We start from the raw sequence: 12998 nt of genomic DNA, 5'->3' as shown, positions 1-12998 counted from the left end.
TGGCTGGGAAGGGCCGGGGAGGCCGCGCTCCGGAGGGGCCGCGGCGTGCGGGAGGGTCCGCGGGGTGGGCGCCGCAGCTCTTCCCGGCCGCGCCAGGCTCCCCTCCCCTCCCCCGCGGGCCGCGTGACTTCAAAGGGCGGTCGGCGAATAAAAGGGCGGGCGGCGGGCCGGCGGCAGAGAAGGCTGGAGCGAGGCGGCGCCGGCTGGACGCGCCTCGGGGCCGAGGCCGCCCTGGCTTGGAAGGCTGGCGGGAGCCATGAACGTGGTGGGCGGATACCCGGGCCACCCGCACCCGGCGCTGCTGCACGAGCCCTTCCTCTTCGGGCCGCCGCCGCCGCCGCCCCCGGCGCGCTGCTTCCCGCCGGCCGAGCGCCCCTTCGCGCCGCCGGGCTGGCTGCTGAGCGCCGCCGCCGCCGCCGAGCTCTCCCCGCCGCTGCCGCCGCCGCCGCCCGCCGAGCTGCTATGCGCCGCGGCGGCGGTGGCGGGCGGGCTGGGCTCGTCGGCCTCACCGGGCTCGTCGTCGTACGGCAGCAGCCCTCCCGAGGGTCTGGGTGGGCGGCGGCGGCGGGCCGGGGGGCCGGCGGCGGCGGCGGCGGGTGGGCCGCGCAAGGAGCGACGCCGCACCGAGAGCCTGAACAGCGCCTTCGCCGAGCTGCGCGAGTGCATCCCCAACGTGCCGGCGGACACGAAGCTCTCCAAGATCAAGACGCTGCGCCTGGCCACCAGCTACATCGCCTACCTCATGGAGGTGCTGGCCAAGGACGGGCCGGCCGCCGAGGGCTTCAAGGCCGAGCTCAAGAAGGCCGAGCCCCGCGACGCCAAGCGCAAGCGCGAGCCGGTAAGCGGGCGCCGCCAGCCGATGCCGGGGAACCAGGCCGACGGGCGCTGCGGGCCTTCCCGGGGCCGCGGGCGGGCGGGCAGGCGGGGCGCCAGCACGGGACAGGCGGCTGCGGAGCGGAGCGGGGCGGACTCCTCAGGGGCCTGGGAGGCCTGGCCTCAGGGCCGCTGCTCGGCCACTGCCCGAATCGGGGGCTGGTCTGCGAAGCCCCTTAAGGCCGCCCCTTAGGGCCCTACAGCCAGCAAAGGGAAAGGAGGGCCAGGGACTGCTGGGGCTGCCTTGCTTGAGCTGGTCCGAAGGAGACGCGCGGTAACTTTGCATTTCGCGTCTAGCTTTTCGGAGGCAGATCCCTGGCCTGATCCCCTCTTCCTAAGAGATGTGGTTGGGAAAGGAGACGACCTCCGCTTTGGAAGGCTGCAAAATGCGGGTGAGCAAGCTTTGGGGTCCTTTGGAAGGACAAGGCAATTTGGAGATGCGTCACACGCCAAATTTCGGCCATGTCCGACTTCTCAACCGAAACTCTGGTTCTTAAGGTGTCGGGCTGTCTGCCCTGGAAGCCCCCGATCCTTGTGTCCTCCAGACTGCCTGTGGAACTTGACATGATTTGGGGGGGGGGGGGGAATCTTGCACATAGGGAACTAGCATGCCAGTGACCTGCTAATTTCTTCCGTGCAGGAAATATGTTTGAATGCTTCTCCTTACTATCATGCCAAACCCCAGAGGCACAGGCCAGACAGGGGTCTACCACCGCTCTGAGAACTACCAGACATTTGGAAACCGGTTGATCTAAGCTGGATCCCTTGAATGCCACGAGGTTCACTCGTGTGGCTTGAATGTTTGGAAGGAACAGATCCAGCTTTGCCACGCCCATTTAAGACAATACTCAGAAGTAAAGATATTTGGCTTCAATGGCCTTCCAAACCCTTGTGTTAGGAATACTTTAAATTGGATTTTTCACCAACTTAATAAGGCGCTTTGACAGACCCTATTTAAAAGCCAGACGTCAGTCCCTTAGAATTCAATGGAAATTGACAACATGGATAGAACTGGGGTTGTAGTTCACGAAATCAACGCGTTTTTTAAAAAATCAAGATATGTAAACCCAATCTCTGACTGCTACTCGAGAAGGATTTCAGCTGGTTTCTTTGGATGGTGGACTAGCCCTCCCCCCTCATATTGACCAATGCCCTCCTTGCTGCCCCCGAAATGGGGGAGGGGGAGAAGCCCGATCAATTTAATTGAGGGGCTATTCGGATGGGCAGAGTTGCACTAAGGGAATGGGACAGAATAAAGGGGAGGAAGGGGTTCCTTTGGGCTAGGCAGCTGCTGTTGAAAAGAATGTCCCTGGTGCAGAGCAGGGGGCCTGGACCTTCGGCGCTCAGGGAGCTTTTCTGCATTCGGGAGCAAGCGCTGCCCCTTCCGGGAGGTTCCAGATTTAGAAACAAGCCTTTGACCGAAGGAAAGCCTTCCGCAACCCCTTTCCCAACCCACCAGATGCCAGCCCAGGTGGGCTGCCCGCTGAGCCATTCCAGGCCCGCTCGGCTGCCTCGCCGATAGGACAGGAGGCTCTGGGGCTTCCGTCGATCCCCGTCAGCTCTGTGGGACTTCCGGAGAGCAGGCTGCTCCGGCTCCCAAGGGAAGGCGTGTGTGTCCCCTGGCCGAGGCTTGGCAGTGCGGCGGCTCTGCAGGTTTCCAAGCGCGCTCTCTCCTGGGGCACCGGGAAAGGGATCTCGAGCGTATGGCAGCTGGCAAGGGTGGCCGGAGACCTGTGCGGGAAGGAGCATTTGGTGAAAGCCGACGTGGGAGGAAGGGGATACTGCGAGGTGGAAAGGACTTTGACTGCAATCCTCCCACTGCTTCGTGGGAGGAAGAGGTGCTGAACCAAGGGAAATTTATTCTCGAGAATCTTGCATAAGAAGCTGGGACTGGAGGGGACCGGAAGGCCGGCTGCAGCAGCCGAGAAAGTCATGCCACCTTCGTCCTAATAGCCCCGATGTTTACTTAGGAGCAAGCCCCGAGAAAGAAAGAAACTACGCTGAAGTATGAACGTGGGCTCCAAATGGGGATGTAGCCTTCCGCCCTTCCCGACCACACATGATGGTTTCTCTGGTTTGTTGTAAGATACACAATATTAGCCGCAAAGATGCTCTTGAAACGCACCGAGGGCGATGTTTGTTTTCGGCACATGAACCGTGAATCTAAGGGCAGGCGGTTGAACCCGGTTCCCATCCCCATCCCCAATAGCCCTCTTGACTCCCCTGCCGTAGCCTGGAGCCCTGATCGCAGCCTTAGGCCTCAATCCTGCCCGCACGTCGTGCCGAATTTGGGGAGGAGAATAAACAGGCTTCTGTGGTATTGACCGCCTGTGGGAAGGGCCGCCGAACTTGCCCAGGGTCCCCCATTATCCGCAGACTCCCCCTTTGGGTGGCGCATTGGTCGCCTGGTCTTCTGCCCTCCCGGTATCTGCTTTGCGCCTGGCTGAATCCGTCCGCGGCCTCTGCGCAGCTCCCCTGGCTTTACTCCCCGGCAGAAACGGTTAAAGCAAAACGCCGGCGGCCAATCCGAGGGGAAAGAACGGGCGAAAGTGCTTGAGGTTCTGGCAGGGAAGTGGCCGGGAGGTCGGCCAGCCCTGTCTCCGCCACTCACTTGAGCGCAGGTTGACCCCATTCCGCCAAGGGCGCAAGTTTATTTATAAACATGCCTTGCTGTGAGAAAAGGTGTTTGCCTTTCTGAAATGTTAGCAGAGAAGAAGCCTCGACTGTACTGAACAATGTCCAAGAATCTATTCTATTCTATTCTATTCTATTCTATTCTATTCTATTCTATTCTATTCTATTCTATTCTATTCTATTCTATTCATCCCACAACAGGCCACCCACCCAGAGGGTAGGGGATCTATACCTACTGGGGGATTCTCCAGCTATGTCCAAAAAAGCCCCCCTCTGTCAACTGAACAGGCGAGGGACCCGCAGACAGCCCAATGAGGGCTGAAAATGCCCCCGAAGGGATGGAATGCGAAGAAGGGGGCGGGAGAGAAATCGGCCCTGAAGCCTCGGGGAGCGCAGAGACTACTGCCTGGGGGGCTCTGGGTGCTGGGGGCGTCGCTTCTTATTCTTGGTTTATGCAGTCTTCAGACACCTTCCCTTCGTTTCTATCCTCCACTGTGTGATTATGTAGTTAAAATATTTATAGGTTTTTTTTAAAAAATCAGCTGTTTTTCTCTTAGTTTTTGGATTCGCGGTCTCCTTCCTTCTCAAAGAGCTGGGCCTCCGACCCGATCGCCGCCGATTCTTGCAGGAGGGCGAGAGGCGCCTGTTCCCGCGCCCCCCCCCCCCAGTCTAGGCCTGGCCTAGTGTTTAAAAAAGGGCTCCCTGGGCCTTTTTAGCGGGCGGCCAAAATGCAATGGCCCCTGTCTGCAGCGGTAGTTGGTCGTGAGCCCCCACGAGAGAAATCGCCGGTTGCTTTTGTTGAGAGTTTTTATTTATTTTAAAAAATTCTTTTGCTCCGATGTCCCTTGGTGCCATCCAACCTCGTTCCCTTTCCTTGTCGGTTTTGTTCGGGGGTCCCAACAGGGCACTAGCTGCAAGGAAGGGTGCTTGAAGAGAAGGAGAGCTTCCCTCCTTTACTTTCTACCCTTTGGGCATCTACCAGCAGTTTTACACGTTTCATCTTCAGAGGAGTTGCCAGGATCTAAATAAAACTGACAGTGCAATTCGGAGCAGAGTTACGCCTATCTAAGCCCTTAGATTTCAACAGGCGTAGACTGGTGTAACTCTGTTTAGGATTACACTAGGGGAGAAATGGATAGCTCCGAAGAGGTACCTTTCCAGCTTCTCCCTCCTTCCTCCGTGGGCAGATCTCGGGGTGGAAAAATCAACCTGGCACCGCGGTGATTTTTCGCACCAAAAAGTCTTTCCCCGGACTGAGATGACAGACTGAAAGAAGCCAAAGAAACACAAATACGGGAATGATATTAGGAGCCCCCCCCCCGGGAATTAAGAAATCGATCCCCGGTAACAGAGTCCCACAAAAGCCTTAACCCAAACCCTGCCTGCTCCTTCTTCGAGGAGGCTGCAACCCACCTTTTAAATGGAAGCCGGTTAGACTCCCGTCCCTCTCTTCGGCCTTTCTGGACAGCGGCTAAAACGGAAATTGTGTTGGGGCAGCAGACAGCGGAAATGCCTTCAGAAATGCCTTTATTCTGTTTTGCCACCCTGGCTTTTTTATAAAAGCTCCGTGCGTCTGATGTCTTTGTCAGGAACAATATTTTTTGTGGCAGTTTCGCGGGGCTGTTTCTAAGCGTCTTCTTTTGAACCAAATCAGTCAGATTCGACCTGTGATTCGTTGCAGCAAAGGTCTTTTGTTCATTGTTTGTCAGCCAGTTAAGAGTGTTAAGTTCAAGGTCAGCAGGATTTGGGCCCAGTGGCAACTTAGAGTCTAACAAGATTTTTAGGATGTGAGCTTTCCAGAGTCAAAGCTCCCCTTATCAGATAATTCAAGGTCGTTTCCCCCTGTCTTTCTGTGAATCCCCCCCAGTGTGGGCTTCTCCCTTCCTAGTCAAAAGGGGACCCCTTTAATCTGGTCAGAAATCCCTTACGGTTCTACCTCGTAGTTTTGGAATCACCTCCCAAATTATCACTATATCGGGAGCGGGGGGAGATACGAAGAATTAAAAAAATAGTAAATGCTCTATTTAAAACAAAAGTACTCTCAGGGGAAAAACAGCTCTACAAAGCTATACTTATGAGTTTATACTTTTCAAGAGCCTGTATAAACCATGTATTATTTATTCAGCCCTTTTGGTCAAACTTAATAAAACCAGCTTGGCAATTAAGAGACTCATAACGAGCATAATTTAGTAGACGGCTGAGCTGTATTTACCAAAATAGGGCCTTAGATATTTATAAAAGTGTGGCAAATAAAGGCAAAAAAATTTATCGCCTTTCCAGAGATAATCTAATGTCCATAAACGAAGGAACAATTCTAGATTATTATTTACAACCACCCGGGTGAAATTTACAAACAATGGCGTCACCGACCCCAAAGCTGACGAGCCCACTTGCCTTCCTCTCTCACTTCCTCAGCCTCTTTCCTTTGCAGCTTATTGTGCTTTTTGCCAACCGCTTGCTATTATCTGCGATCCAATCAGATAATTGATAATTGGTATTAAGATTATTAAGGACGTGCTCAGAGCTCAGAAATAATTTCCACTCGAGGATTTCAGTCTCTTTTATTAAAACCAGTGTAACTTGCTCCGGCCGGATCTGTAACATTTTATTACTTTTCCTGATGGTGATTATGATTGTCTTGTTGAATTTATTTTTTAAAAAACCGACCTCTTCCCTGGTGTTTGTCCTTTTTCTCCCCTGCAGCAGACCGAGGTCTACTCGCACGCTTTAGGCCCCGGAGAGAAAAGGCTTAAGGGCAGGACTGGCTGGCCTCAGCAGGTCTGGGCGCTGGAACTGAACCAATGAAACCGGGACTTTTCCGAGCTAGAAAACGAACTCGGCATCCCGCCCCCGCAGCCCATAAAACAGGAGCCTCTGAAGACGAGATCCCCCCCCCCCGCGCCCGCCCGCCTCTGTTTCTTTCTCGTCTGCCGACCCGCCCTCTCTTCTGCAGCCCCGAAGCGTGCGAGCCGCCCTCCGTGATGATCGTGTGCAATGTGCAGGCTGCAGGGGGCCTGGCCCGGAGGAGGGGGCGCGCCTGGAAACCCAGCGGGAGGAAGCGGAGCGGGCAGCGGTTCTCCGCGCCCCGGCCGGCCGGCCGAGAGCAGCCAGCGAGCTCCGCGAAGCCGGCGAGGAGGCCGAAGGCTTCATACACTCTGATCCCGACAGCCGCTCCTGAGGAGGCAGCTCCTTGCAAACCGGAGGGATTTTGAATGTGTTTAAGGAATCAGGGTGTCACGGACTGGTACGCGTGTATATATCTTCTTGTGTTGCACAAAGACGGACTTCGTTGGGACTGAGAGGGCTGGACGCGGGGCCGGGGCCGGCTGTCCCGAGGCGCCGCTCCACTCCGCTTCTTTTTTCTCCGCCCCCGTTCTTGGCACGTGGGCTTGGAGAGGAGGCCCCCTCCCTGGCTTTTCGTGCCCTTGGCAGCCGCCTGAGAGAGGACCCTGAGCGGGCTGGTCGTGTCTCCCGCCCCCTCTGTGAACATCCGCCTTGGGACTCTGGGCTCTAAGCATCCTTCCGGCACCGACCCCAAATCTGATTTCTCAATCCCACTGAGAGCAATGGGATTCCTTTCCGGCAGTAATGGAGAGTGCAGCCTTAGTTGGGAGTGAATTAAGTCCCATTTCTGAGCACGGCCTAAACCAAAACACTTTCCCCACCGATTTCAGCACAAAAAGCACGAGTCCCGCTCTCTCCAACAGAAATCGAAGCCGGATCGATCCCTTTGATTTCTGCCGAACCTGTTCGCCAGTACTTCAAGCCTCTGATTCCGAAACGGCCCCGCTTTGTAGCGGTGGGCGCCTTACTTCGGTATAAAAGTAGCCTCTATCGCGGCTCAATTCCAAGTGCTTTGCACTGTGGATGGGAACTGGAAGATAAGAGAGTTTCCCCAGAGCTATTGCAGCCTGACCCTGTAGCTTTCCTGGTTTCCTCCACGCTGATGACTTCTGGTTTGCTTTAGGCATGGCCCAGATTCTAGAAAGATGTTTACAGAACGGTTCAGGCCCAAAGGGCGAAACCACAGCAGGATCAGCATCTGCAAGGCATAGTTACCAAGGTGGGAGTCCGTTCGGATGGTGGGTGAAGCCTGAAAATGCACTCAATGAGATAGTTACAGCAAAGGCGGTTGGGTGCTCATCAGCTGTGAAACATTTTAAGTCCCCTTCACTTAAGTCTCCAGCAGTTTGGGGGATGGCTTCTGCAGTTCCCGCTGGCACAGTCCTGCCAAGGTTAAGTATTTTTAAAAATCCATTGATCTCAATGGGAGAGAGAAGCACGTGCTTAAATTGCACCCTGAAATCAATGGAACTAAAAATATTTCACTGTGGCCGAATCAGGAGGAGTATTATTGTTTGTTTTCATGTAAATAAACACAACACATCTGTCTCTCCCTCTTTGACCTCCTTTACTTTCCCTCCCCCACCCTTCCACTCCCAACGTTGATGAAACATTTTTAATGTATTTAAACTACCTAAGTGGGTGTGCATTTGATACATTTCCTATACTGGGTTTTCTACCTCAGATCTGTATGACCACTTGCTAAGAGAACATGTTTGCCAAGCCAAATATTTATGCAGATTTTAAAAAAATAATGATAATAAATAAAGGCTTTATGAAAATCTATTCTCTTCCCCCTCCCCCTCAGTTTTCAGAATCCTCCTAACTGGAACTGAGTACAAAATCTGTTGAGCTCTCTTGCATTTGGAAAGGAGATTCCTGTTTCATAAGAATGGGATGTCCAATAGAAGCTGCTTAGGTCCAAGCACCAGGAAGATAACTGAAGCCACTACTGAGCCATAGTGGCACACTGTTAAAACACCCCCAATTTCAATAATGGGACTGAAGCATTGAGTGCTTTGTATCATTTCCCTTTCCTTCAAGGTGACTGTGAGACATTTTCTGATCTACTGTAAGTCACCTTTGCTCTACAGGAAATATCACAGAGTCAGACTACTATGCTTACATGTATTTATCAAGCAATAATCTATATTTTTATAGTTAAATAACATCTTGAGCATTCTCTGTTTGTTGGTATTGCTAGCTGCTAGCAATAGAGCTGCTAGTGCTCTATTCTAAATATATAAATAGAGAAGAAGTGTGGCGGTGGTTGCAGACCTAATGGTATGGCACTAAAAGACAGACACGTTCCAGGTTCACAACTCAGTTAAAGGGCAGTACAGGTTTTAAATATGGTTTTACCCTGACCACAAGAACTTACTTGGAAGTAAATTTAAAGATATCAGAATGTATTTTTAGGTAAACATGATCCAGCCAACATTAAATACACACAGAACATATGCTTAAATATTTCCTACTAATGAACAGATGAATTTCAAGAGATACAATAACTTTTAATGTACCAGTTAGAACACGTGAGAATGTTATGCATTACTGCTTAGTTCTCCAAGTAATTCCATAAGCATTTATATAGCTATTTCCACCTGCTGCCTTCTTATTCAAGTTAGACACAGACCAGAAGACATTTTTAATATATATATATATATATATATATATATATATATATATATAATTGTTACAAATAGATTGTGTGCTTTTGCATCCCATCAATTTCCATAGAAGAAGCTGAAGTGTCTGCAATCATTTGGACTTTTTATTTACAACACTTCATTGCTGCCTTTTCTCCAAGGTGGCAATCAAATACATTGCTTGTGCAACAATTAAAAACAATTAAAGCATATGGATACATAGATGCAGAAACAAGAAAGAGGGTCAATGGAGGAACACCAAACAAAACAGAAGTCTTCTCCTGCTGGCAGAAGAGAATAATCAAAGGTGATAGATTAATCTACCTGGGGAAAGAAGGTTCTTTTTTTGGTGCTATGATCTTACTTGGGTTGCCACCCATCTAGACTCAGCTGGCAGGGGCACCCAAAGTTTGCAAGAGCTTAATTTTAGCCTCTCCCAGTATTTGTGTTTAGTTTGTTTAATGTTGCTCAGTGTACTGATTGCTAATTTGGTGTGCATAATGAGCACACACACATTATAGACAGCTAGAGTTGCATCTCAACAGCATGTAAAGGGTATGCATTCTGCATGGAAGCATTTGTATTTTAGTTTAAGCGCAATCACCTAAGGGTTTCTTCATATACATGCATAACTATGTGGAACAAAAGTCTACTTAGAGCCCAAATAATTCATCATCTCTCTCTTTTTTTCCTAAGGGGGGGGGTGTTCCCAAGAGTTAATGCGTCAAATAAGTCTTTTCTGCTGCTTTTAAATGAAAGATCAGCACAGTATAATTGTTTGCCTGTTCGTGAAGTTGGAGTATCTCCCACCTACTCAAGGGAAAAGATAAAAAAACATGACAGTATCTATAGAAGAACACTTCTCTAATGTAACTCTTGTACTAGGAGCATCCAGAACCAGCAAGACCTCCAGTCCTCCTCCAAGAGCTATTAGGCATTTACTAGGAATAGGTACAAAGATTAAGATAGTTTTCCATAGCATTGTGTTCCTCAGACCTAATAAATTTATGGATGCACACTTTAGTTTCTTTTCCCAAGGGGAAGCTTAGGAGCAGGCTCCTTTCTGCTAACTCTCTACTCTTCTGGTAAGATGTGGAGCTATCTGCATTCGTTACATCTGATCCAGATGTAAGTATTGACCACCTTGATGCAGGGATGAGAGACTGCAAAATTTTATTCAGCAACATGCGCACCTGGAAAATAGTAGCATTGCAAGGGCTTGTCAACATGGGGTTCCATATAGTTCAGGTTTGCTTCAAAATACAACATGCTAGCAATATTCAAGTAAAACCTCATTACTTCAGGAAGAACGGTAAGAAAAAAATCAAGGCCAAGTAGATTGGCCAAGAAAGACATTCTCCCTTTGATTTGTTTCCACAGTGCTGTGAGTCTGAAGGCCTCTTGGCAGATCATCTGCCTTCAGAAAGTCTGAAGGACAAACAAGAGCATAGAGAATGTTTCTGGATAAAATACAGGCATGTGTCTTTACATTATAATCAGATAGACAGAAGCACCCAGTGGTGGAAAGACATGTGCATACACAATCCAGCCACCTCAGAGAAGCATATGTTCTTCCTGTAGGTCAAATTCTCCAACCATCAAGGGCTGAGACGCTATTTGAGAAGGAGAATATTTATTACATAGACTATCATAAGTTCTTTGTTATAGCAGGGTACCATGGAGGTTTGTCATGGACAAACAGACCAGTATAGTATTGATTTGGTCTAAGAACACATGATGCAGCCATTTTACTGAAGCTAAGCAGGTCCAGATCTGGTCAGTACTTGAATGGGAGATCTAGGACCTCCATGTTTCATAAAAAGATGGAAGAAAATGCAGATTTAAATGTAATACAATTGAAAGAAATCACAACATATTGGGCTAGAAGCAATGGAATGCCGCCTAAAGGTATCTTTTTTTTGGTACAGGTGCTAATGTAGATAATGAGGATGAAGGGTTTCATTGGATCGATAAGTGAAAATCCCTCTGGATATTGCTAGTGGTAGTGCATGCCATCATGTTAGTTGCAATCATATATCTCAGAAGAATGTTCAAGTTACCACGGGCATAATATATAAACAATAAAAGTATGTGTGTGTGGAAAGGTTTCTTGTCTCACTGAGAGCTCAGTGCTCCAGTGCAAAAGACTGTGTTCTATCTGAGTCCCACAAAACGTAAGGAAGAGGTGACCTGCTACAACATTATCCAGCAGTTTGTTGCAATGATGCACTAGTCTGTAAAGGCAAATCTCTCTCCACTAATGGTGGCATGGAAATGGTTTGGGTAACAGTACATTAATAAGAGTCAATAAATAACACATTTCATACATGGTCATATACCCGCAGCATGAGGCAGCATACAAGCGAAGCTGTGAATTCTTTCTGTTCTCTTCTGGTTTAGCTCAGCCCTCTACCTTGTGACCACAATAAGATCATTATGTGCATAAAGTCCATAAACGTATGTGGAATACAAGTTGTATCAAAGATCAGGAGTTGATTCTGAGCATTCACTACTTATTAATGTCATTTAATATAATGGTGAGTGCTGCAAGCAGAGTCTCAGTCACACTATTTAATGTTTTATTTCAAGTTCTTGTTGGGCAGGAAAGAAAAATTACTTCTCCTTCTTCATTACCAAGCACAGAAAAACTACACAGTAGTATGAGGTGTGCCTCTTTGATCCTAGAGGCTGACCCTTGCCTTATTTCATGTCAACACTTATCCCCGTACAGCTTTAACTCTTGTCAAGACATTTTTCAAAATCTTAGCAACCCTTCTCCACCCACTGTGGCTTAATTATCCCCCCCCCCAGAGGGGTTTTCTCTCCCTTCCTTTTTTGATCCCAACTTCTACTTCCCATTTCATGGATAAGTGTTTTGTGCAGCCAATCCACTTAGGTATTCCTGGCATATTCAAAATTGCCACCCAAACCAGTGGGATCTCAAGGTTACATGGCTGGCTTATTGGAGGGCAGGAGGGGTGGAAGAAGTACCTATGCATAAAGAGGCTTAAAAGGATTCCATATCAGCGGTTGCATTTGTTCTCTGTGGTCATGATCCTATGAACCAATAAATGAACATTACTTTCTAACAACTTACGATTCACTAGATTTATATTAAAACTTCCTAAGTGTCCAAAGCACTTTACACACATTATTAGCAATTCATACCAATAACCCTCTGAGGTAGACGTGTGTTATCTTTATATTAGTGATAGGGACTGGAAGATAGTTTGCTTAAGGCTACCCTATGAATTAATTGTTGTTGAAATTTGACTGCGAACTTTCAACTCACTGTAAATGCTCTTAACCAATATCTTAAAACAGCTGCCACACTATCAGTTTTTCTGTGCAACTCCAAGGACTACAAAATTAAATTTTAATAGAAGTTGGGACTGTTCCATTCACTATACCTGCTACATGATCATTCATTCTTAGTGTCTTGATAGCACTATAAGCTTGTACAGTGAAAAAGTAAGCAGGCAGTCCTGCAGGGCTTCACCTATGCAGTGACTCATCTCTGCACTTATGCATTTGTCCTTTTGGCAAATTATCTTGTCTTTCCCCCCTTCCCAAGCACACATTTTCAGAAAGTCACAGTGCCTGCTTGTTGTTTTTCTCGGTATTTATGAGACTGTTTATCTGATTTCAAAGGAGCCAACTCTTATCTCCAAAGCAGCAAGGGAAGGGTTAAAGGGAACAGCCCTGTAGACAGCATGGAGCCAAATAAAATACCAATCTGACAAAGAGGGGGGAAATAGAAAGAAAAGCAGGAGTGGGAAAGGCATGGGGAAGCAAAACTCAAATTAAAGGGGGAGCGCCTTGGGTCTTTGCACTCCTCTTTCTATTGGCGGGGGTTGGTTTTAAAAGGCTCACTATGAAACATACATTGCTACAGCTTTTCCTTCCTAACCTGCCCCCAAAGATCAGAATTGCCATTGTTCCACTCTTCTAAGAGAAAGGAAAATGAATTATACCCTTAGGCGCTTCAGTTTTAGGCCT

General features: G+C 48.9%; 1 protein-coding gene across 1 annotated transcript; it reads left to right on the top strand.

Moving 5' to 3' along the window:
• Nucleotides 1-256: 256 nt before the first annotated feature.
• HAND1 (heart and neural crest derivatives expressed 1) lies at nucleotides 257-6340 on the top strand. Its single transcript, XM_054976363.1, has 3 exons — nucleotides 257-420; nucleotides 532-838; nucleotides 6211-6340. Exons 1-3 carry the CDS (start codon nucleotides 257-259, stop codon nucleotides 6310-6312), a joined length of 573 nt encoding a protein of 190 aa, XP_054832338.1. The 3' UTR covers nucleotides 6313-6340.
• Nucleotides 6341-12998: the final 6658 nt, after the last annotated feature.

The sequence above is a fragment of the Eublepharis macularius genome, chromosome 4, assembly GCF_028583425.1.
Source record: "Eublepharis macularius isolate TG4126 chromosome 4, MPM_Emac_v1.0, whole genome shotgun sequence".
In the NCBI taxonomy this organism is placed as follows: Eukaryota; Metazoa; Chordata; class Lepidosauria; order Squamata; family Eublepharidae; genus Eublepharis; species Eublepharis macularius.
The sequence above is the reverse complement of the archived record's forward strand: the minus strand, read 5'-3'. Positions and strand labels throughout refer to the sequence as shown.

Excerpts from the sequence above, each read along its gene's own strand:
- HAND1 (XM_054976363.1), top strand. The coding sequence starts at position 257 with ATGAACGTGGTGGGCGGATACCCGGGCCACCCGCACCCGGCGCTGCTG. Across the intron at positions 421-531 it reads AGCGCCGCCGCCGCCGCCGA|CAGCCCTCCCGAGGGTCTGG; the intron begins GCTCTCCCCGCC and ends GTCGTACGGCAG. Across the intron at positions 839-6,210 it reads CCAAGCGCAAGCGCGAGCCG|CAGACCGAGGTCTACTCGCA; the intron begins GTAAGCGGGCGC and ends TCTCCCCTGCAG.